The sequence below is a fragment of the Acomys minous genome, assembly GCF_964271855.1.
Source record: "Acomys minous genome assembly, chromosome: 5".
In the NCBI taxonomy this organism is placed as follows: domain Eukaryota; kingdom Metazoa; phylum Chordata; class Mammalia; order Rodentia; family Muridae; genus Acomys; species Acomys minous.
The window spans coordinates 64473412-64499630 of record NC_140494.1 but is presented as its reverse complement, the minus strand read 5'-3'; the positions used below and the strand labels follow the sequence as shown (position 1 = coordinate 64499630).

Sequence of the window (26219 nt, the reverse complement as noted above, 5' to 3'; positions counted from 1 at the left end):
CATGCCTAGCCAGAGTTTTTACATTTTTAACCTTTATTTTTAATATTTTGTAATGCAGTTTTATCTTTGTGCATGTCTGTGCATCATATGCATTCAGTGCCTACAGAGGCTGGAAGAGTGCATTGGATCCCCAGAAACTAGAATGAGAGATGTTTGTGAGTTGCCATGTGGGTGTTGGGGAATTTAACCTGGATCCTCTGGAAGAACAGCATTTTTAACTGCTAAGCCATCTTTCTAACCCATGGATAGGGTTTTTAAAAAATATTTTTTGTTTAGAATTTTATACATGCATAGTATATCTTTTGATCAAAAGATCAATTCCTCTTTTGATCAATTCCTCTACTCCAATTCCTTCCGTATCTTCCCTTTGCTTTTCCCTCCCACCGTCACACACTTAGTGCCGTCTGTATGTGCATGGGTGCAGGGGCGCTTACTGGAGAAAGGGTAGCCTCTCAGACCACAGCATCTGCCTAGCAGCTTTTGGTTAAGGTTGCTGTTTAAAGACAAGCTCTTCTTCCACTGTCGGGTTCAGCATCCAAAGAGCTTGGAAGTGAACATTTCCCATAGCCACTAAAAGAATCAATTGAAAAAAGAATAAATCAACATCATCAATAATCATCTTTAATTCTTCAGAGGGACAAACTACTGCCCTCAAATGAGGGAACAAACAGAACCACAGAGTCCTGAACAGAAGCCTTCTTGGAAGCTGTCCTTGGGTTAGGAGAACCTAAACACAATGGGTGGGCTGTTAGTGGCCCATTCTTAGAAGAGACCCTACATTATTATAGTTTGAACTCCATTCATAAAATTAAGACTGTTTTATATATTTTTAAGCAAATAAAATATTAAGTGTGTTTTGCAGAGCCTCCAAAAATTTCCCTAAAGAAAAATATATTGTTATAGTAAAATTTATATTAACAAACAAATCTATTGCTTTATCTTCATATTGTTTTTCATCTTCACTATTTTTCCTGATGCTTTATGAGATATATTTCTTTGATCACTCCACCATGCGCTCCCACATGCGCACACACATTTTTAAAAGTTCTGGCAAATATATGTTGCTACATTCTCATCTCCAAAAGTAATGCCCACAGTGACATATAAAAGTATAATTTTGAGCTTTTGACAACATGAGTATGATATTTTAAACACATTTGTGATAATTTGATAGGGAGAAATACTGTCTTATGGTTTTAACTTTGTGCCTTTCATGACAAGTGAAAGCGATTATTGGATTTTTATTAGCTATCCTGTGCTTGTTTGCTTTTTTTAAAAAATGACTTCTGTGAGCTTATGTGTAGAGAACTATTATCTGGCTTGCTTTGGTGCAGCAGCCCCTGCCATGTCACTGTCACATCTGGAGGACAGTATTCCACAGCACATCTTCTCAGCCTCTTGTTCTACCTCTGCTTTTTTTTTTTTTCAGTGATGTACCCTGAACCTTCATGGGCAAAGAGGCTGATATAAGTGTCCCATCTACCACCAAGCACTCACCATGCTTATCCTCAGTACATTGTCTAATTAAGAGTTTCTGCATTAACAGCTGCCTGCTAGAAAAAGCCTCTCTGACCAACATTGAGAGCTGCACAATGAACTGTATAAGTATAAAGGTTTAGAAGGAAGTTTGACAATTCGGCCATTTGGCAGTAAGTTCCTCCTCTATATTCCATGACCTGTCCAGGCACGGGCTTCTGACCAGGTTTACTCAGTACCACGAATTCCATCCTGTAGCACGTGGCTCAGTGAGAAACCAGTTGGTTATGTACCCAACCCTTCCAGACACCCCACTCCATCTACAACAGTCACACTACTACTGCCCCTTGGCAAGTCAGTACTGTAATACTCAGGATCCAGCCTGGGTAAGACTATTCATGTCTTCTCTTCCCTAGGAGCCTCCATGTTACTTTACAGCACTATGAATGCTCTCTAGGTGGGGCCAACTGGTCTTGAATCTCCCATTTAGATGAGAAATTGTTTCAGAGGGAGAGTGATAGGGTTCAGGAGTATGGTTGGTGCACATGTCCATGACACTTGGAGTTTGAATTTAGCATTCTGGAGAATCTTCCTGTCTGTTTGCTTGACCACCAAAAATGAAAAAAAAAAAAAAAAGTTAGAAGTAAACATGGAGAGCAGTGGCCATGGCCAACAGCTGTTCCTATGGAGCCTGTTCCCTAAATACAATGCCAGTCCAATGCTCTGCTGCTTCTGTATTTGAAGTCAGCTCTCACTCACAGTTTCTCCAGCAGTCATCTGGTTGCAGAGGAGAATAGATTCCGTTCAGACAAAGAAAAGATGGCCAGAGGGTATTATTTTTAACACGACATGATGGTTTTGTAATCTTTACCTATAATATCTCCTGATATGCTTATTAAGTAAATACTGTGGCTGATATAAACCAAGGAGGCTCTTAGAAAACCATCTTGCTGCAAAGGGGACAAGAATTCCATTTCCTCTTTTAGTTAACAAACAACTTCTGGCCCACTTATCAATTTATCCCATGCTTGTGTTAAGAATTTAGCTTGAAAAAAAAAAAAGAAAGAATTTAGCTTGGTCTTTTAAAATCATTCCCACTAAAAATAATACTGGCTTTCCTCACTCCTTTCAGGGACCTTGTCAAAAATGCTATTCTTCTCCACTTCAAATATAGATCAACTTTACAAGTACTGAGGGGATAATTAGGGCTTATGTAAGATTGTTTCATATTTTTAATTAACTGTGTGTTTTATTTTTAAGGAGTTAATATTCGGGGTGTGTTGCTATTGTTCATAAATATCTCTGAATGAAGAAAGCATTTTACAGTCATGGCTTTTATAAATGATTTTTACCATAAAGTATGTGAGAGGAAAAACAACAAACATGTCTCATTGATCTCTTCAGTGCCAGTGGCTGTGTTTCTTATAAGTCATCTGCATACATCACTTGTAGTTTAAGCATGCCGCACAGGGCAGCCTACTAAAATTAGAATGTATTCAAATATGCCAATGGCCTGTGGCTAGTCCTCTAGAGCAGTCCAGGTGCACAGTCGTTGATAAGAGTAAGAGAAGTCAACTGCCACAATTTAAAGTTTCTCTTCATGGAGAAAAGGAATAGTAATCAAAAGAAGCTCTCCTAGTGACATTAGCTAAGGTGGACTTGTGAATTTTTTTCAAGAATGAAGAAAATCACACTTTTGTTGTTATTCAGGTGAGCAGTTGCCACTCTTGATACTCTTTCCAAAATTATGTTCATTGTTACATATAATTAAACATTTCAACCTTTTTTTCTGACCCCTCCCATTCCTATGCATCCCGAAATCTTTCCCAAGTAACATCTTCCCACATACCACGAAAAGCTTCCAACCTTTTTGTCCTCCATGCCTTGGTCCTGACAGCCCTGCTGCCTAGAATGTCGTCTCTGCCCTCTTCACGCTGCCCTTTCTGTTCTCTCCATGGAGCTGTCCCCATCACAGCGTTCCTTGCTGCTCCATAAAAGTCTCGAGTACTTCCCACCACCCCCATCATAACTCACCTCTGTATCGCCAGCATGTGGCATAGTGCGTCGCCCATAATAGATGCTCATTAAGGGATGTTTCATTTTCTGAGCCAGACATTTTACAATATGAGCACCACTTCCCAAGCTTAGAAATGCTCTGCCCATTCTGCTCGATTGACATCATTAACATGCCTTGGTGTAAGGAAGTAAAAATGTGCTTTTCTCATTGGCCCTTTCTGGCGGCTTTGTATTTGAGGCTGCTGTCAGGTCCGGGGTTGAGATGCAACGTGTGCTCCCAGCTGTTCGTAATTCCCTTCATTCTAACTGTGACCAGCTTCGACTGACTTCCCTGATGTCGTTTTATCTTCAGGTTTAATGCTTGCTGGAAGAGATAGTGTATCTTGCTTAGGAGACTTAGTATTCGGCTAAGGTAGAGCAATCCCTAATGTTAGTTAATGAGGTATGTAAAGGCTATAGATTGGTGGTACATAAGCTGTCCTTGTGAATCCAACTGCGTTGTTAGTCAGGAGAAAATTGGTGTACCAAGTACCAAGAGTGGGAGGGAGATAGACTGTGTGACACAGAACTAAAATCATGTGTTGCATTTAGCAGCGTGTGTCCAGTAATAGGAAAGAGATTGATCTGGTGTGTCATTGACCTGGAATAACTAAAAATACACTGTCTAATAGTGTGTATCCTGTATGGACTTGTTTACAGAATATTCAGGATATAAAGCCAACTTACAACCTGGGAAGTTTAGGATTATTATTAAGCACCATTTACACCTTCACTTTCACATTTTAGAGACTGACCTTCCATGGTTTACATAAGAATACAGTCTTCCTAGTGGACTCACATGAATCCTGAGCTGCCCATTGGCTACATCTATGTAGAGGACCTAGGTCCAGTCTATGCATGGTCCTTGGTTGGTGCTTCAGATTCCACAGGTCCCTCTGGGCCCTGTGTAGTTGGCTCTGTTGGTCTTCTTGTGGGGCTCCTGTCACCCCTAGATCTTTATCCTTCTCCCACTTTTCTGCTAGACTCCCGATGCTTAGCCCAATGTTTGGCTGTGAGTCTAAGCTCAAACCATTGTTGGGTGGAGCTTCTCAGAGAACAACTCTGATAGGCTCCTATCTGTAAGCATAACAGAGTATCATTAATAGTGTCAGGGGTTGGCTCTCTTCCACGGGGTAGGTCTTGTTTTGGGCCAGGCATTGGTTGGGCCTATCCTCAATCTCTGCTCTATCTGTTCTATCTTTATCTCTGCATATCTAGGAGGCAAGGTAAGTAGAGTGGAGGCTGTCTCTGATATGGGCTCTGTTGCTTGCTTTTTGATCACTTCCGTCTGGTGCGGCTGCCTTGCCTGGCCACAGGGGAAGAGGGCGAATTCAGTCCTGATGCATTTACAAGTTGGGGTGAGTGGATAGAGGAAAGGGGAGGAAGGAGAGGAGGGAGAGGCCTATGCCCAGGATGTAAAATGAATAAATAAAATTTAAAAATTCATAATAAAGGTTGGAGAGATCTCTCAGAGGTGAAGAGCACAGGCTATTCTTCCAGAGGTCCTGAGTTCAATTCCTAGCAACCACATGGTGGCTCATAACCATCTATTATGCAATCTGCTGCCCTCTTCTGCCGTGCAGGTGTACATGCAGGCAGAATACTGTATGCATAATAAATAAATCTTTAGAAAGTTCATAAAAAATACAAATTTAAATGTCTCAAGGCAAGAATTTAACAAATTACTCCATATTTAGTATTCTCTTCGTAGCACTGTTTGTTGTCTTTTTTTAAAATCATAGAATGCTTAGCATAAGGATCATGAGAACAAAAGTTTCTCTTACAACGTCTTGACACCATTTAGTTGGTGTTGTTTTTAGCTGGTTGGCTTTCAGGCTAGCCTGGGATACACCATGTAGCTCACGATGGCCCACTTCTGTCAGTCCTTCAATTTCACCTTCTCAAGTGCTGGGATTATGTGTAGGTGCCGCTATACCTGGCTTATGTGTATCAACCAGCCAAACCTACTTTTCTTTAGTGGGTAAGTTGGAGGGAGAAAAGGAAAGGGGGAAGTTGTGATTGGATATTATCATCTAAAAAGTTAAAAAAAAGATATAAAGCTTTAACTTAAATACCCCACTGAGTTTCAGGGATTATCTGCAGATGTCATGTAGATTCTGAGTTAAGATGGCCTTGCTTTCTCTAGTGGTGCTAAGATGTTGCCGTTGCTTACTGTAAAAATCTGGAGCCAAACGATGATCACTGGAAAAGCTCATTGTACGGCTCTCCTGCTTATATTAAGGGACAGGCAGTTTGATCCTAATGCTCAAGTGGGGAGTGTGATGGATGTGTATAGATTTCTCTGGGAATCAAGGATGTTGTTTTAGAACTCAACCTACAGGGAGGAAAAATGGCATTTTATTCTGAGGACTGTTGACTTTTGGGTTTCATGGTGTTCTCACACTGAATCAGGAAAACCAAACATAACGTTTTAATTTTTTACTGAAACAAACAGGACTGCACTTCCCTTGCTGCTCCACAGAAGCTAACGAGCAGAAGGATGATGGAAGCTCTGCTTTACCAAGAGCACTGAGGGATGTTATGTTCAGGGACGACTGAGTCACTCCCAAGCTGGATTCGAGTCACACTCTGTTAGATTTAGCAACATTAACTGCGTTCTGGAAATGTTAGCGTTTAACCCAATTCTGCTGTGTAGGGTATGCGTTGCTTTGTGTTCTTAGGTTATAAAAAGCTTCAAGGATGATTAATAGCCCAGAATGGAAGGGAATGTCTTAGAGAATAACCTTGTGAAGTTTTGGTTTTAACCATTAAAGTTTCACTTGGCAGCACCATGAGTCTGTGGCTGGAAAGCACCACAGGCTTTCTTTAATCATCCAGCTTTCTGTAACTGTCCTCACTGAGCTCTGCCCTTATATTCACTCTGTTAGTTCCATCATGTCTCTCTGATGTTCCTGGAGTATGTGATAATGGTATAATTTCTTTTACTATTATCAACCTGTGTTTTTAAATGAAGATGTTAGAAGTATTTTATTCTTCCGGTTAAATGTGCTCCATTTAATTATTTCTCTGGATTTATTAGAGACTTAATGTAGTTTTCATTTAGAGAAAGAAACGGCAAGTAAAAGCTGGACGAGGATGTCGTTTGCATGTTATGAAAGCATACATTATGAAATTACACATTTAGCAAAGGCTGGCATTTTTTGTCAGATAAGTTATGAGCAGAATACCAGAACAGTGCATAGGGTGTTTGGGCTTGCTGTTAGGTATAATGTAAATAATGTTTATAACCTGTTTTTGCATTACAAATTGATTCTAAATTACTAAAAAGCTGCTGGGATGTTTCACGCTAATATCCCTCCTTTTGGGGTCAGTATGTCCTACTGCTTATGCTGTCAGCCATGATTGTAACAGATTGAATTATTGTAAGCAGAACTCAAAAAGAGCTCCACTGCTCCACTCGTTTTCATTCATAGCCCGCATTCTTAAACAACTCATATGTATAGTGAGAAACATTAGGCTGAAGGTGGCCACCCAGACTCTGAGGATGGCTAGCCAGTGGACAGAGCAAGCCTGCACTTTTGGATGGGTATGTCTTTGCGTTCCTTATGCCCGCCCGTGGTTCACCAAAAATCTTTTATTTATGTTTTCAGCAAACACTGATATTATTTTAAGAATAAGAAGTCAGGTATCATTTTATGGTATTAGCCTTGATTGCTGCTCAACTTATTCTTATAATTATCAGCCTACCTTACTTTCTAAACGAGGAGACACTGTTTTTCTTAGCTGTGCTTTCTGGCTTTGTATCATTCTCCTACTTGATAAGCATACTTTAATTTTCACTTATTTTGTTCCAGATATAAAGTAAAACATCATTTAATACCTAGAAAATGGTCTAGATAGCACTAGTTCATGGTATGGCTCTAAGAAGGAAGAGTGTACAGTGGAGGAAGGGCACGGATAGAGAATGATTCAGTAAGAACAAGTGTGACATTAAATACAAATTCAAGCACTTCCCATTATAGCTATTAGTGCCTAGGATATAAAAGAAAATGCAAAGATTAAGCAAAGGACGACTATTATTGCTACTAAATCCAGGTGGAATTTTCCTAGGCAGCCCCTTTCCACCTTAAGTTTTCGAAAAAGCCCCAAAGTCCCCGGGCAATACCCTAAATTCAGTAAGCCATTGTCATGCAGTGGCCCCTTCAGTGATGGCAAAGGCTTCCCAGAAATCACATGATTATACATTGTACCCCTCTTTAAGAAGTCCAGATTGAAATGAGGACACCAAGGAACAGAGGTGAAGGGACTGGCACAAGGTCAGACTGCAGGGACATATACAGGAATGGACCCCAAAAGCCATCATCTCTCATGTTTGCTTTTCATGACAGATTTTGTTTCCTGATAATTTTATATTTGCCTATAATATATTCTATTTTCTTCCCCTTCTCTCATTCTTGTCTCTTATCTCTTGTGTCTTATCTTACTCTCATCTCCATCAACCCCACTCCCACCCCTGCCAGTCCCTTTCCCAGATTCATGACCTTTTATTTTGTTTAGTGACCCATTTAGTTTAACTGGGGCCCTCCGTGTTAGCAAGCATACGCTCACAACAGCCCTGGATGCTTGTACTGAGTCTGCGCAACAATGGACTTGGCTTCAGCCAGATAGGTGACAGAAATGCTCGGGTGGCCCCTGTCCTCACTACTGAACTATTTACTATCAATAAATGCAGGGTGAGGAGTCACTGCCTTTAGTTGTTCCCTACTGGCCATCCCCCCCCCCCCCCCCCCCCCGGTTCCAACAGACAGTTCCAAGCCAAGGCACCTATTTTCATTGCACTGAAAAAGATCTTAGTTGTAAGAAGGTAAACCTGACTCTACAACTATGGTATTAAGATGCGGGCTTACTCCAGTGACATACTATTCTTGACCATTTAGCATAGTGGTTCCCTTAGGATCCCTAAGTTTGGTTTTTCTTGCTCAGACTTTTGGAGACCATTTGGAGGCATAAACCTGAGATTGTTTTCTCTAATAGAGGCAGGAGTCTGTCTGCTTGCAATTGTTGGTTGTACCCTGGTCCTTGATTGCTCTTTCACAGCAACACTGACCTCCCTAACTTCTCTACTTCAAAATGGTTATAGGACAGAACCAAAGACTAGGAGCCTTTCAAACAGAGGTTTCTCGTCCACGGGAAGAGGTTAAAGACTAGCAGTGTGTGTGTGTGTGTGTGTGTGTGTGTGTGTGTGTGTGTGCGTGTGTGTGTGTGTGTACCTACTGCAGTGTTCATTTGATTCCTAAAGAAGCACACCCCGCCCCCCTGCCCAAAGTTAAACCAAACAAAACCCATAGCACAGCTATTATTAGGCTCTATAAGGCCTTCAAATATTTTTGTTGTTTCTTTCCTTTGCTTTCCCCATCTCCTCTCCCTTCCCTGAGACAGGGTTTTACTATGTAGCCTTTGAGGTATAGAACAGGCCATGTAGACCAGGTTCGTCTTGAACTCACAGAGATCCACCTGCCTCTGTGTTCCAAGTGCTTAGAATAAAGGCAGGTACCATGGCCACACCCACTTTTAATTTTAAATGTTTAAAAATGATTTATTTTTATGTATATGGACACTTTTCCTGTATATTATGTCTGTGCACCACGTGTGTGTGTGTGTGTGTGTGTGTGTGTGTGTGTGTGTGTGTGTGTGAAGGCCAGAAGAGGCATCAGATTATCTAGGACCAGAGTTATAGACAGTTATGAGTTGCCACATAGGAATGGGACTTGGCCTCTGAAAGAGCCTCCAGTCCTGTTAACTGCTGAACCATCTATCCAGCACTTCTGTTTTTGTTTGTTTGTTTGCCATCTCTTTTCACGTCAGGATAAGCTTCTGGACTGTCTCCTTCCTTGCTGAGTCTTACCTGTGCTTAGTTTGTACCTGTTGGTTTAAAGTGAATGAGCCCAATGTACATTTCCCCATTAAATCTATATAAAACTCCTACTTGAGTGGCTTGATCTGGTGCTGTGTGAAACCACAGAGTGGATTCTCTCCTGGCTTTCCTGTGCGCTGGTTGTCACAGACCAGCAAAGTTTTATTTTACGTGATGGGAACTGGAGGAAGGTTGTACTGCTATCTAGTTACATCTGTTCTTTGTAGCCACACATCCCAAGTACCATAAGCCACGGGTGCATGCTACTGTAGACTGACCCACATCCTGTTCCCTCTCATCATCTGCTGGCATCGCCATCATTTTTCTTTCGGTGGCAATTTAGTGACTGTATTTTTTAAAAGAGTACTGGGAAATAAAACCTTGAGTCTAGAAGTAGCTCCGAAAAATCAATATTTCTACTTAGAATTTGGCTTGTCCCCAAACGTGCTAGTTCTGTCTTTTCTTCGTATGGTAAAAATAGAGGCAGAAAGGAATCGAGCTGCTCGGTCGGTTTCTTCTGCCTTCTGCCTAAGCAGTGAAGATTGTCATTGCTAATGCAGCAACAGCAGGAATAGACATATTCTTGCATCGCCTTCAGCACTTTGGACAAGACCAGGTCATTCCTCCTCCACCCCTTTAACCACCACCACCACCACCACCCCCACCACCACCACCACCACATCCTCCTCCTCCTCCTCCTTCCCTGTGTAGCCTTGGCTGTCCTTGACTCGCTTTGTAGACCAGCCTGTCCTCAAACTCACAGTGATCCACCTACCTCTGCCCAAGTGCTGGGAATACGGGCATCTGACAACATCTTCCATGTGTCCTACGTCATACATGTCTGTATTGTGGGTCATTTTAGAATGTGAGCTGCTATGGCTGCCTATGGTGTATTTACAAACTCGTCAAAGTGAATGTCAGAGTAGGTCCTCCTGCCCCTGTCCTTGTCCACATGGCAAGTGGGGCCCATTTCTCATTTGCAGCTTGCAATACTGGATCTGATTTCTCTTTTCTCTAAACACTCTGAAGTCTGGAGATTGACTTCCTCAAAGACCAGGTATATTTCTGGTTCATTACAAATTCCAATTTTACAGTCCCATTTTCATTCAGGATTCCCATTGTTTCTCCTTGGCCAAGCAGTGGATCCTTATTGGTTCAGGGAACAGAATCCCTGTTCCTGCCACAGCTATACTGTGAAAGGTAGAGCTTGTAGAAAGGCATACAAAGTTCGTCAGCAGATGGTTTTCCAAGCACTTGTATCTCTGCTGACTTCTGAGGCAGCTTTGACACTTCCATTAAAACTCACCACCCTTCATTCTCCACAGTTGAGTGGAGAGTGGGGTCTGACTTTCACATGTACTCTGATGCCTCATATTTGACCATGTCTCCTGGATGGGAAGGCCTGATGGCACTCAGAGGAAGGATAGCAGGCTACCAAGAAGAGACTTGATACCCTATGAGCATATACAGGGGGAGGAGGTCATAGTCATAGGGGAGGGGAATAAGGGAAAAATGGGAGGGAGGGAGGAATGGGAGGATATAAGGTATGGGATAACGATTGAGATGTAATATGAGTCAATTAATAAAATAAAATAAAAAAAAAAACCTCACCATCCTTGTCTTTGTCTTTGCTTTGGGTAAAGGGTTTGGTTTTATGGCCAACAATATGATAGCTTTTTTTCCTTTTAACCTCACTTTAAATATTTTTATCATATTTCATACATAAGTCCAGGGATGTGTACATCTTCTTAGTGACATTTTGTTTGTTTGTTTGTTGTTGGGTTTTGTTTTGTTTTGTTTTGAATCAAAGCCTGTTTTCATTAAAGAACACAGAGTGTCCTTTGGCATCAGATCTCATCTGCTAGGTTTCAGTGACACCTTTGCAATCATATTCTCTACTGTTTGCAATGCTGATCAGAGGATCATGTCTGAGGAAAGGACTATAATTAATAAAAGTTGGTGGCTCTTTGCTCTTCTGTTGTGCATTTCTGTGACGATGTCCACATTCATCTTTGTTGCTGGTCTTTGAGGCTCTATGTTATTTTCTCATTTGCTTTAACTGGCCATATTCTTGCTTAGCACAGGCCTTATGTAGGCAAGAATCCTCTGTTAATTTCTTTTGCTCCTTTGCATTTTTCTGAATGATAAATATTTCTCCATAGTTCCTCTTTCTCTTTTTCTCAGGGTGAAACCAGAATAATCCAAAGCCCTTCATTTTCAGCCTGAGACAGGACCATTTTTCTTTTTCTCAGAAGAAGAGTGTTCTGTGACAGTTGAAGTGACTCCAGAAGCGAGTGTGGGTGAAAGCCTTTTCCTTGTGCCGTGCAAGATCCTATCTTTACACCACTGCAGACTTTTGCAGGGGTGCAGCCACTTTCACTAACAGCTTTAGTTAGTGAAGTAACTAAACCTGACCATGGTTGTCGATGTAACAAACTGAGGTTGTCACTAAAAAAAAAGGGGGGTGGGGGGGGGGAAGGCTCCCTTATAGTTTCCCTGTTCTACCTGAGACATTTCCTAAGCACAAACAAAAACATTGTCACCAGGGATGAATATTTTCTCTGGGCTTTCACATAAAACTTTGCAGACCTGTAAAGCAGGAAGGTACAAGGCAGAGAAAGTAAGCCTTTAAAAACAAAGTTCAGGAGCCAGGCATGTGTTAAACCCAGTACTCAGGAGGCAGAGGCAAATGGACCTCTGTGAGTTCAAAGCCAGCCTGGTCTACAAAGTAAGTCCAGGACAGCCAAGGCTATACAGAGAAGCTCTGTCTTCAAAAACCAAAAACCCAAACCAACCAACCAAACAAAAAATGCAATAAACAAAGATCAAATTGATAACAATTAGCATTTCCTAGCTCCTGTTTTCTTGTTACTGACTGGAGCAAGACGAACACTGACTAGAGAGAGCAGCGTCAAGTGTCTGGCTTCCCAGGTACCAGATGCTGCCCTGTGAGAGCTGTTCTCATTGGCAGGGAGAAGGCTGGGCCAGTCTTACTTCTTCCGTCATCAGCTTATCTCAGGTTGTTTACATTTGCCCCGCTTTCCCCTCTGGTCCTTTGATTTTTTTTTTTTTTCTAGTAATGTCAGGGGTGCCTTCTGTCATTTTTTACCAAAGGTCTCTGCAAGAAGTTTATTCCATTCATTGCTGCCAGGTTTTCTTTCTTGCCTGTATTGTAACTTGATCGATCTCACTGGACTTTTAAATCATCCTGTTGGCTTTTTCTGAGTTTGTCCCAAGATCTACAGAACCAGCAACATCTTCAGGCCCCGTGGACAGACACCATGAAGATATTTCTGCCCTTTCTGTTTTGTTGTTGTCAACCCCTTCTTAGATGGTCTGAAAACAAATTTTCTCCTCTTGGTTTTACTTTACATATTTGCTACCGATTCTGCTAGCCAACACCAAGAAAGCCTTGTTTCTATAGATGTGTTCAGCACAGCCAAGTGTTGGTATTGTTTTAACAAATGCTGCACAAGCAACTTCTACAATGCAGAAATTAGCACTACAAAGTGTGGAACTGATTATGTTTAACCAAATTTTTGCTTCTTAAAAATTTAAACTAGGGCATGTTTAGTCTATTTGTTTTGAAAGTTATGTTATAATTGCCATTAGTAATGAAACTTTGTCTTGATTTCATAAGTTTTGGGGAAACTAATTTGTGGAACCAGAAAAATCAATAGTGATGTTTACTCTTGAGATTTCCAGTTTCAGTGAGGAAGCCTCCCCCTACCCCAGCCCTTTTTCCCCTTAATCTTGCTAAAGAGTTACTCAGGCAGGCACATTAAGAATATGCCTTTGTAATTCCAGCAGGAGATCTGAAGGCCAGACTGACTGGAGCAGCATTAGGCATGGAAAAGAATTCACATTATTGTCATCAGGATAATAAGGAAAAGGTTATTGTGCTTTACTTCCTAATGCAGCAATTGGTTTTCACAGCCTTTCCGTTTGCTTCTTACTGTGCCTTGTTAGTTAGGGGCAGATCTAATTGTGAAATCTCTCACATGCTTCGGGTTTTGTATCTCCTAGTTTGGGAAACCATTTATTTGGTATCTGTTGCGTCTTTTGAATGCATAGCATTTATGAGGGTCTAGGGATGGAGTACAGTGGCAGAGTGTGTGCTTAGCATTTGTGAAGACTCGGGCACCCTCGCTAATATCCAAATGTGTTTTAGGGTTTACCCCTTGAAGGGGAAACAGAAGTAAATTGTACTGAATTAGAGATATAAGATCAGACACAGCAGATCTGATATGGAGAGATTTATTTCGTGGGAAGGAAACGGGAGGGGAGATAGGGCCTGAAAGGACCACAAGGGAAGAGAGAGACAGTAGGAGAGAGATAGAGATAAGATAGATAGATAGATGATAGATAGATAGATAGACAGATAGACAGATAGATAGATAGGGAGGGATGCCCTAGTAATAGGGAAGGGGAGAGAAACTGAGGCAGAGAGAGAGCAAGAGCAAGAGAGATATAAAGTGGTAGGTTGGCCTTTTTATATCTGCTGTACAGCTAAAGGGCATCTGACACACACCTGGTGGTAGGTGATGATGTCAGAGGTTGCTAAGCAACCTAGAGGCATGCTAGTGGATCTGCTTGTGAACTAACAACCTGAGGCTGTCCTCTGGCTTCTGCCCCCTCCACAGAAATAACTTGTACAGTTACCCAGAGAGAGCGATTATTGGAATTTTGCTTCTGTTTCTCATAGGTTAGCACATGACTGTTCTGAAAGGTCATGCTAATTACTCTGACTTGATCAATGCAATATGCAAGTATCCACATATCTACCATTTTTGCAATTAATAAGCTCACCATGAAATTAAAAAAGGAAAATGATGTAGTGTGTTGAAGCATGTATGTATAAATATTTGATTTTGAAAAATCTTATATTTTTATGGAACATTAAATTGTAAGATGCTGGCCAGTTTTACAAAAGCATGGTAATTGGTTTGTTCTGTTAGGACACCCAATATTTATTTCTATCAATTCCCTGTGGTTGACCATTGATGTTTCTAATTTTATAATGAATGAGAGGTCAATATTTGCTTAAATAATAAGCCTTAATATATATCCTCAGTATAATAGAAACAATTTTAAAGTCAAGAACTTCATTGAAGGCTTAAGTTGAAAACAAGGTGAACTTGTGAATGAACTGTGAAGGCTCAAAGAAGAACCAGGTTCAGACACAGCAGCAATAGTTGACAGCACAGAACTACCTCCAGCTCCTTTTAATCTTATCTCTGCTATGTAGAAAGAAAACCAGGACAGGATGGGGAAATGGCTAAGTCAGTAAATGCCTGCAGTAGAAAGTGCAGGACTGAGTTTGGAACCCCAGTAACCACATAAAAACAGTCAATGGTGGCAGCAGACACCTTTAATCCCTAGGTCCCTAAAGCTCATCAGCCAGTTGGCCTCACCAAGCTGAAAAAATAAGAGGTGGGGAAGATTGAGAAAGACGCTATTGTCAATTTGAGGCCTCCACACATGCATGCACATATGTGCATGTTCACCTGCACACAAACATGCACACACCCTCACAAACATGTGCATATACAACATACACAGAGAGAAAGTGGGAAGGGGGAAGAGAGAGAAGGAGGAAAGGAGGAGGGAGGAAAGAAAGGGGGGGGGGAGAGAGAGAGAGAGAGAGAGAGAGAGAGAGAGAGAGAGAGAGAGAGAGAGAGAGAGAATAGAATAATAGGAGTATGCTATGGTACCAGAAAGGTTCAGATGGAGACACAAGAGTATAGGACAAGAAGTCTTCTTGTCATCCCCTATAGGAGCAGCACGCAGGGCCCCACGTTCCCTGTCCCTCTTGATTGTTCCCAAGCCCATCGCTCCACACTAACTCTACTTGGATGCCACGATTCCCCCTTGGCATTTTAACTTTTACCCAGGTCTTTCTTATTAGAAAGATAGTTCTCACCCAGTGTCCTAAACGGTACTCTACAGCTGCTTGGGGTTAGCGTGCTATAAATGTCATCTGTCATCCATGTTCCTTCTCTGAGGGAGGAGCCTGGTGAAAGAGCAGAGGGCTACCTCCAAAGACTTCTGGGTAGTTTCTTTAATAATTTAGAACTCAAGTTCAAAATAACTCTCCTTGTTTAAATAAGTTGGCTCATTTAAGCAAACAGTTATTTGCTTTGGGTATTGTATTAGATTTCTGTCATTATGATAAAATATTTGTTAATTACCTCATGAAGAGAACAGGATTACTTTGGGCCATGGCTTTGAATTGTTCTTTCATGCTCAGGCAGTCCCACTGCCATTGGGCCTCCGGTGGGGCACTGGATAGCAGTAGTTGGGGATGTGTGATAGGACAACCTGTTCACCTCAACTGTGGCTGGAGAGCAAAGTGCACACACAAAGGGGATATTGTCCATAAAGGTTAGCCCCTGCTCATTGACCTGAGAGTGTCCCAACTCTTTATATATAGACTGTGAGTATATAGCATCAGGAGTCAAGCCATAGCAATATGACAGCCATTATACGCATTTGTCACGAAAGAGCTAATTCTTTAACCAAAATTAGCTTTAACCAGAATTTAATGTTGGGATTAGTTTTTCTTGACTCCTTGTCATTCTTAGCTAATTTATATTGCTGTTTTTTAAAAAAGCAAAAAACAAAAATCAGAAAAGAAAACTTTAAAAAAAAAATGAATCCTAACATAGCAGACTAACATGGGGACATTTTTCTATTATTGCAAAACGTCTGTGAATGATTCTGATTGGAATTAATTTGAACGTTTCTAGTTATTACCTACTAATTCCTTCATGAAATTTCCATATTAAAATCAATTATCCATCTTTGAGTAAAATTATTTCAATGATTACAGTTCTGTCATGATCCTGGGAAGGGAACAACAGGAGTGATTAAAAATGGCTGTGAATGTCATTTGCATCTATATTTTAAAAACCTCTTCAATTGACCACACAGATGTTGTTACAGATTTTTGCCTTTGATATGATAAATTCCTCATTAATTTTAAGGAGTGTGTTTTGAGCTTTGCCTGGTTGAGCTACCATCTATGAAAGTGCCAGCAGCTTCCCTGGTTAATTTGATGACTTTGTAACCAAAGTTGTTCTGGAGAAGTGCTAAGTTCTGTTAGTACTTTATGCCCTGGATGCAAACATTCAGATATATGGATTTCAGGTTCTTTTTCAGTTGTGAGTTTAAAGAGTGTGGTACGCATTGCAGGTGCCTGTATAGATACATGTGTGTATTATTTATACATACACACATACATTACGTATTCACAAGCTGGGCATGAATTTATGTTTTACTTTTTAAAAACTTAAACATGCTCGTTTTAGGCTTTCACTGTTTCACTTAGTGTTTTTTTGTTTTGCTCTAGGTTGAAGAAATTGTAGACATTGGCTCATTTGCCCCAGAAGATATCCACATTCCAAAAATCTATGTACACCGCCTTATAAAGGGAGAGAAATATGAGAAGAGAATTGAGGTAATTTGCAGAGCTTTATTGACAGTCTATACGGATCTGGTTACCAGACAGTCTCTCAAGCCATCCCTGGTGACAGAAGTTTGGAGCAGAGCAGTCTTAAGAAGGAGCTTCCGGGGTGTCCACTGGGAAGGAACTGAGTGTGCATCTGCCCAGCCTAACGGTGACTCCACATCTTGTGGTTTTATGGGCTGTCATATATCTGCCAGGATTCTGTAATGGCTGCAGTGTATGAGCCCTGATTTTGGATAACTGTCGTACAGGGCAGAGGTGAATAATCAGATCTTGGGCGGCTTTACCCCTCTGGAGTCTTAATGCTTGTTCTTAAGTATCTAACCATCTTGAAAAGTTTTGTATTTTTATGGAATACAGAAAGAATATAATTTTTAACTAGCTTTGAGCTATGACAAGATGATCAGTATGAAGGTGTCTAGAATTGAATACCAGGAGAACTGGGGCTTTTCCACAATGACTGACCTTACCAGGTCTCAGTTGGTGTCAAGATTCCAAAGCTTCTAGGGACTAGCACCAGAGTAGATACAGAGCACGGAACATTAGGAATCAGAGTGAGAGACAATACGCAATCCGGGACTGCTATCAGGAGCCTTGAGAGTGAGGGTAGGATATTTACAAACAGACCAGTCTATTTTAAGGACATTCAGTAAAGGACACAGTTCCCGGGCTGTTTCCATGGCTCCTTTAATGTATACGTAGCAAAGCCAGTGTAGACTCTGCAGGTGGAAATAGGCAATTGGCAGCAGCTACACCTGGTAAACACATCCTGATAGCTCCAGGAGGCAGATGGCCAGGGCCTATGTCTTTTCCTTTATTCAGGCTCAGTTTCTGAACACCTAAGGAGAATTCAGCTGTCAAGTCTTAATCAGAACAGTGCAGTCATCACAGTGGCAATGACAAGATGGAGTTGCTTGCTTTGCAGTACAGGCAGGTCTGTTTTCCTCTTCAAACAAATCTGACCTGCTCTATTTACTTCCTAAATAATTATTTCTATATCACTCATGAATTATTTTTTAAAAACACTCCATTATATTGTAGACTTGCCTCCTACTGGTAATGAGTGCAATTTGTTTTTCCTACAAATTTTTATATTGCAAATAACAAAGTTTCATGAAAGCAGATCTTAAGCATGGACACTTTGTTTGTGCTTACTTTAAAGCGTTTGTCACTCCGAAAGGAAGGAGATGGGAAAGCCAAATCTGGTAAACCTGGAGACGACGTTAGGGAACGGATCATCAAGAGAGCCGCTCTTGAGTTTGAAGATGGCATGTACGGTATCCTTTGCCAGTCTAAAGTCCGCCAAATATACAGTCCTTGATTTTTCCATGTTCAATGGGCTATCTGGCCTCTGACTAATGATTGTCATATAGTTTCACATTAACTTTACAAGTAGTCAAACTTTCCAAAATGGAATATGTGATCCAGAAGTAGCAAGATTTTTGAGGTTGGCGTTTAATATCTACTTGCCTTCTCGATGAGAAGGAGTGTACATCGCATCTCTGCAGTCTGGCATGGAGCTAGTAAGTTTTAGGGAGGTGCCATTACTCAAGATGATTGCTTCAAATCGTAGAATCATGGCCATAATTGATGTTATTTATTTTCTTGGTATTTTAACATTGATTAGTCAGTGAGCCATAAAATCCAAGTTCTTACCAAACCTCTGCTGCCTTTGATAAAGACCCTATGAATGCACTCTCTTGTCTGGTACTTTGACTCATAGAGGTACTCACTGAATGAATGAAATTTTGTACCTCACACTTCTTATCTTTGGAAAAAGTTACCAGAGTGGACATGATTTAGCACAACTAGTGCCTGAAGTGTGAACACACTTAAGCAACAGTGAGGCTGTTCTATCACTATGCTCATTTTCAGTATGCTAGATATTGAGCTATAGAGTAAGCAATTCACATGGTGTGCGATAAGATGACTATCTGTGGTCTGCTGGCTCTGGTGAAGCTGTTCTTATAGACCTAGGGCAGACGGAACTAGAAACTGTCCATCTGTGAGCTTCCTTTTCCTGTGAGTTGCAGCCATTTCTTCTGCCGTCTTGACAGGGATAATTTTCTGTTCCTCCTCTATTTTCACCTCTCAGCCTCTCTACTTTGTGAGTTTTCTGTTTGCACCTGTGTGGTGGTAAGAATTCACATGGAGCAAGAGGGTGTCATATTAGCCACCATCCATCATATGCATATGCAGGGGAGGGGTCAGGCTGCACTGATTCTCAGCCTCCAGCCTTTCTCTGCTGCCTGCCTTACCCGGCTTGCATAAGCAAGGACTGCAGTACTCCTTCCATGTGATAGTGACCCCTGGCGGTGCGCTTTATTCACTGTTATTGTATTGCCATCTTAAATTAAAGGTCTTTATTACCTACTTTAGTCAACACTTATTGTGCACAGCCATTTGTTTCCTGGTATATGTATTGTTATTTATTTACTCTTTTTTTTTTTAATGAGACGGAGTTCTTCTAAATAGCACTGGCTGTCCTAGAAGTCACTATGTAGACCAGGCTAGCCTCAAACTCACAGAGATCTACCTGCCTCTGTCTCCTGAGTGTTGGGATTGAAGGAGTGCACCACCATATGCAGCTTCTTACTTAAGTATTTAAAAGTAATTCCATAATTGTGTATGTAAAGAGCTTAGGTCCATGGCTTGTGATTTCCTCAAAATAGTTTTCCATAACAGAATTAGTATGTACCATGCTCTTTCATGACTGAGAGATTAGGCACAAATTATACTGATGTTTGATTGTGGTTGTTTAGACTGTGAGCCAAATAGTGTAGTTTCTCAGACTTCTGTGTCCACGAGAAATGACCCGGCCATTGCTTATATATTTTTTTGCCTTGGTAGTTAGTAAATTGATATAATATATAAACCCCCCCCTCTCTTTCTCTCTGTCCCCCTCCCCCACCCCTGCCCATCTCTCTCATGTGTCTGGCCATGACTCATAAAGATTTTACTTTCAGTAGAATTTCTTCAGGGTACCATTTTTCCCCTTAAGTCAGCTCTGCTGAGGGATTCTCTGAGAAATGATGGAGAACAGATCTCTGAGGTGTTTCTGCTGACCCTGTTGAGAAGAGCATTAGCCTCACACTACAGAGGACACACTAGCCTTGACCTGCTTAGAAGCTAAACACATTAGTGAGAATAAAGTCTGACTTACACTGCTGTTAAAATGACCTTGGTTATCTTTTGAAGCCACTCCTTTGATTTTTGTGACAAAGCACATTAATGTTAGTGGGGAAATGGGGACTAAATAGAGATTTTCTTTTTTAAGAATTGCCAGCAAGTGTGCAGAGAGTGTTTGGAGAATTCATTTAGTTATAATATTCATAACAATTCCCTCTAAGGAAGACTCTTGTTCTGATTTATATGTGCAAAGCCTTACAGCTCAGTGTCTGCTCCTGCTGTGTTGTGCCTTGACATCTTTCTTCCAGCTAACTTGGGTATAGGGATACCTCTTTTGGCCAGCAACTTCATCAATCCAAATATGACTGTTCACCTTCAAAGTGAAAATGGAGTCTTGGGCTTGGTAAGTTGACAATTAAACTTTTCTTTTATGAGCTATGGCAAATGATATTTGTAGTGTTTTATTATCTCTCAGTACATGTTTGCTGTTATTGTGATAACGTTATATATTTGGAAGAATGCATATCCTGTATGGTCAGGATATACAATGACCACAGGCACATAGTAGATACTACTTGGTTTAGCCATTTCAGGTCATTTTCAGAGACACAAAATGATGTCTGTATGTCTGGATAGAAGCAGATTCCAATTGATGTTGTGCATAGACTTGTACCTTTGAGGAACCTCTGAGGTTGTCCAGAATGGTCAGCTTCTTTATTTGGACGACAGAGAAACTAAGGTTTTTTTTTTTTTTTTATCAACTAGCCACATAGAATATTGAAAGAGAAATATGTAGAGGCCTAAAACATTGTCAATTTAATTTATTTATAGGATAGTTTTTAGTCCTATAAATAATTTTTTAAAATAAATTTTAAAAAGTTTTTAGTCTTCTGGGAGTATATTAGATATTTATAGGCAGTTTTTACTCATTCTTAACTCTTACATCTTTTCCTTTCCCCCTTTCTCTTAGCATATGTCCTGATATAGAAGTGTTTAGCTCTATTCAAGTCACTAGAGTTACCTTATAAAAAGGACTATGAGATTAGTTCGAGGATCTACCTCATACCTCAAGGGTAGCAGAAAACATGTGCATAACATGTGAAGTCCTTGTTTTGAACTCCACCAAAACATATGCATATATACATGCATGTGTACGTGTCATGCATGCATACACACACATGCATACACAGCCATATTTTTAAAATATTCTACTGACAAGAACAGAGCAAAGGGATATGGATGCCCATATATAGATATAGAGAAGACTAAAATTATAATTCCAGATTCAGACTTCCAAAGTGTTATATACTGAAACAAAAGGGCTACTGTTCCAAGTCTTTGTCACCAAACAATACATGTGTAGGTAGCATTCACTATCCTACTGGAAAGGGTTTCAGGTAGGTTTGACCTGTGGCCCACAGTCTCTGTGTGGGCCAAGATAAGCATTCATGCAACCCAACAAAGGTCACAACTTAAAACATGAGATTATTTTGTTACTGTTTCTTCTTTTTATTAATGAAAAATTTCTTCATACAATGTATACTGTTTAGAATAATTTCAATTTTTATTAAAAATAGGTTTTTATGCAGTATATTCAGATCACAATTTCTTCTCCTTCAAGTCTTTCTAGATCCTCCCTACCTCCCCACCCAAATCTATATCCTCTTCTTTCCTCATTAGAAGACAAACAGGTAACTAAAAAATAAAGCAAACAAACCCAAACCAGAATAGGACAAAATATACAAACAAACAAAAAAGAGCCAAAGAAAGAGCACAAGAAACACATACAGATATGTACACACACACACACACACACACACACACACACACACACACACACACGGGGGGGGGGGGAGAGATAGAGAGAGAAATCATAAAAACACAAAAGATCTGTAAGGTTAAAACAAAACAAAAGACTAAGCATGATGAGACAAACAAACAAACAAACAAAGCTCTCCAAAAATACCATTGAGTTAATTTTCTATTGACCATCTACTGCTGGGAATGAGGTCATAAATGCTACCCAGTTAGACTCTGTTGGAGAAAACTAGTTTTTCTGTGGTGGGGGTGGGGGTGCACCACTTTCATCCTAGCACTCGGGAGGCAGAGGCAGCCAGATTTCTGTGAGTTTGAGACCTGCCTGGTCTAGAGTTTTAGGACAGCAAGGGCTGTCTTACAGAGAAGTCCTGTCTCAAAAACAAAACAAAGACCAAGCAAACAAAACCCTAATTTTTCCTTTGTGAGTGGTTAACTTGAGATCGCTCCTTCCAGGTCCTCCCCACCTCCCCACCTCCCTACCCTTCCAACGCCACGCTGCCTGTCTCATTTTTCTCTAAAAAACAAACATGGAATAAAATATCCCAACGAAGTAGGAATAAAATGGAATGAACAACCAAGGAGAAGTACGAGACAAACAGGCATACACACACAAGCACACACACACACACACACACACACACACACACACACACACACAACTTGATTGTGTGCTTCTTCTGTGAAGTTCATAGACAATATTGTTTTTTTGTTTTTATTTGTTTTTTGTTTTTTGTTTTTGTTTTTTTTTTTTGACAATATTGTTAAAGTACAATGTCAGAAGCCTGATCATGTTTGTTACCTACATAGCAGGCACTGAAGAGTTACTCTTCTTAAAATAGACTGGTAATTTTTATGAGCTATTTCTTATTTGCCCAGTCATAATCAATATGAGAAAGAGTTATGAAAACTCAGGACTTGTTTTTGAAAAGTTTTCCTCCAGTCTTTGTCTTCTGGGAAGGTATTGAAATGGTTTCGGTATGTGATTGGGGAACCGTGGTTCTGTTCTTCACTGAATGTGTGTTCTGTTGTGCTTGACAGGGCCCATACCCACTAAAAGATGAAGCGGATGCTGATCTCATCAATGCAGGTACATTCACTACATAAGCTTTCAGCATTTACTTTTGCTATTGTTTAGTTCTGGGTCAAATATTGGCAACGACATGATCCCAATTCTATCATTTCTTGGAGAGAATTCACTATATTTATGATAAAGGGGGAAAAATGAACCTTCAAGTGTTTGAGATCACTCTCATTCACTCTCAGCTGAGATAAAGGAGGAAATGCAAGTGGCATTTTTTACATAAATTTATTTTATTATTATTATTTTTTTGTGTGTGTTTCTTTCTTTTTTTAAAAAATTTTTATTTTTTAAAATTAATTTATTCATATTACATCTCAGTTGTTAGCCCATCCCATGTATCCTCCCATTCCTCCCTTCCTCCCACTTCTCCCCTACTCCTCTCCCCTCCCCTAAGTCTGTGTCTGAGGGGGACCTCCTCCCCCTGTATATGCTCATAGGGTATCAAGTCTCTCCTTGGTGACCTATTATCTTTCCTCTGAGTGCCACCAGGCATCTCCATCCAAGGGACATGTTCAAATACGGGGCACCAGAGTTTGTGTGAAAGTTAGATCTCCTTCTCCACTCAACAGTGGAGAATGTCCCATCCATTCTCAACTTCATATGGAGAAACAAAAAGCCCAGAATAGCAAAAACAATCCTATACAATAAAAGATCCTCTGGAGGAATCTCCATACCTGATCTCAAGTTGTACTATAGAGCAATAGTAATTAAAACAGCATGGTACTGGCACAGCAATAGGCTAGTGGATCAATGAAATCGAACTGAAGACCCAGAGATGAATCCACACACATTTGCTCACTTGATTTTCGACAAAGAAGCCAAATCCATTCAATGGAAAAACGACAGCATCTTCAACAAATGGTGCTGGTCTAACTGGATGTCTACATATAGAAAAATGCAATTAGACCCCTATTTGTCACCATGCACAAAACTCAAGTCCAAGTGGATTAAAGACCTCAACCTATTTTATTATTTTTTAATTTGAATTTATTTTTAAAAATTTGTTCACTTTACATCCAAATTGTAGCCCCCCTCCCCTGTTTCTTCCCAGTCCCACCCCCTTCCCGACTCCCCGCAATGTCCCTCCCCTAGTCCTCAGAGAGGGAGAGCTTTCCTCCCTTCCAACTGACCCCAGCCTATCAAGTCTCATCAAGACTGCCTGTGTCCTCCTCCTCTGTGGCATGGTAAGACACCCTGCCAGGAGGAGGTGATCAAAGAGCAGGCAACAGAGTCCATGGCAGAGACAGCCCCTGCTCTCCTTACTAGCAGACCCCTATGGAGACTGAGCTGCCTATCAGCTACATCTGAGTGGGGGGCCTAGGTCCTCCTTTGGGGTGTCAGTCAGTCCTCTTGGTCTTCTTGGGGAGCTTCTGTCCCCTCAGGGTCCTTCTCTACTGCCACTCATCCCAGAACATTAATGGGTTACACAAGGTCCTGCCTGTAAATTGAGAACACACCCTTGCATGGTGTTACCGAGAAGAGTTCAAAGGTCAGCAATTTATCAGGGTTTGGACACCATGAAGGGATCTCAGAAGTGATGAGGAAACCCTACAGAGAATTTTCCTACTTTACCCTTAAAAGGGTTGTGCCAGGAGAGAGCCACCCAACAGGAAGTGTGCCATTTGGATTAAAAACTAACGCGAAATTCCAGTGACCTTGGTGGCCTAATGTTATCTTCTGGGGTCTCCTGCTTGGGCCTTCTATTGGCCAACTCCAAGTGGAACTATGTTGGGCTTCTGTGGCTAGCGAAAGTGGGAGTGAGTGCATAGTGTCAGGCTGGTGCAATGGAGTTTTGATTGTAGGCAATGCTTAGTATTTTGTACTGTAGGTCTCCTTAGCATGAAAGGGCATCCTCTAAGGGTGGCATTACTTAAGTCTTCACCAGGCCCCTGGGTTCATATCCAGGATGTGACCTGAACGCAAGCAGAGAGTTTCTTTGAGTTGGAGATCCCAGCATTGGATTCTCCTCTGCCGCTGTGGTCACGTTCTTTGCCTTTTATTATCAGCCTGCTATGTGACAGGGACATGTAGCGTGTTAGCAACCTAGAGAATGAACAGGTTGGGCCTTTTGGCAACTGTCAGGATGCTTGTGGGTGACATTGCTTTTCTGTTGGCCTTCCTCTCGTCCTTGCAGTGGGGGCTCCTCTTAAGAAATTAATTTATGTCCTAGGAGGATTTTCAGTGTCTTCTTTATTCATTCTGCCCCCACACAAGTATTGTTCTTACTTGGCATTCAAAAATAGCATGTGTAACTCTCAGAAGTAATGCGAGCTAAGCATAAAGGCCGGCTGTCAAGTAGAATTGATGTCTGACACTTGGGATTTTGGGAAATTATACGCGTTCAGGTTGAGTATTTGAATTCGCTACCACAGCTTCACTCTGAGAAGGCCAGTGTGATCATGCAATAATGACATTTAACCAAGGCTGTATGTGAATTGTACTGTACCCCCTTTGTGGTAGCTCACTGATCTGTGAAAATATTCACTGCTTGCTTTAATTAATTTACTATGCTAGTTAGTTATTTGCAACACTGAATAACCCCATTTCTCCAGGGTCAGGCTTTGCCTGTGTAAAACCCCCTTTTTTTTTTTTTTTTTTTTTTTTTTTTTGTGGAAGAGTAGCAGATCTCTTCAGTCACGTAGTTGGACAGGAGGAGTTTCCTACTCTGTTGAGCTTCAAGTAGCTCAGTCTCTCCCTTTCTTTTTGTTTTGTTTTGTTTTGTTTTGTTTTTTTGAGACAGGGTTTCTCTGTGTAGCCTGGCTGTCCTAGATTCACTTTGTAGACCAGGCTGGCCTCGAACTCACAGAGATCCGTCTGCCTCTGCCTCCCAAGTGCTGGGATTAAAGATGTGTGCCACCAGCACACCTAAGTAGCTCAGTCTCAATGGGCTGACTAGTTTTCTAGTTCTGAAACACTGCCGAATCTTTTTTGTTGTTGTTTTTTGTTTGTTTTTTCGAGACAGGGTCTCTCTGTCTAGCCTTGGCTGTCCTGAACTCACTTTGTAGACCAGGCTGGCCTCGAACTCATGGTGTTCCACCTTCCTCTGCCTCCCCAGTGCTGGGATTAAAGGCGTGAGTCACCACGCCCTGCTCCCCTGCTGTAATCTTAAAGGGCCCAAGATACGATCATTAGCATCCGAGCTCCCACCATCTCATTCCTGCTCCATGGCTTTCTGTCATACACTGAGTTACACCTGCTGGAAAGCCCATTTTAGAGAGGTACAGATGATGGCATGGAGGTGCAGAGAAAATCTGATGCAAACCTACATAACCTGTGACATTCCTAACACCTTCCATGCTTCTGCTTCCTCATTAAAC

At 41.1% G+C, this 26219-nt stretch overlaps 1 protein-coding gene across 1 annotated transcript in view; it reads left to right on the top strand.

The window, feature by feature from the left end:
* The window catches only part of OXCT1 (3-oxoacid CoA-transferase 1), a 115180-nt gene that overhangs the window by 38437 nt on the left and 50524 nt on the right, over window positions 1-26219 (top strand). The window contains exons 8-11 of the mRNA XM_084783726.1: window positions 16758-16865; window positions 18037-18151; window positions 20312-20406; window positions 22860-22908. Coding sequence (XP_084639852.1) covers window positions 16758-16865; window positions 18037-18151; window positions 20312-20406; window positions 22860-22908 — 367 coding nt within the window. The remainder of the gene's footprint in view (window positions 1-16757; window positions 16866-18036; window positions 18152-20311; window positions 20407-22859; window positions 22909-26219) is intronic.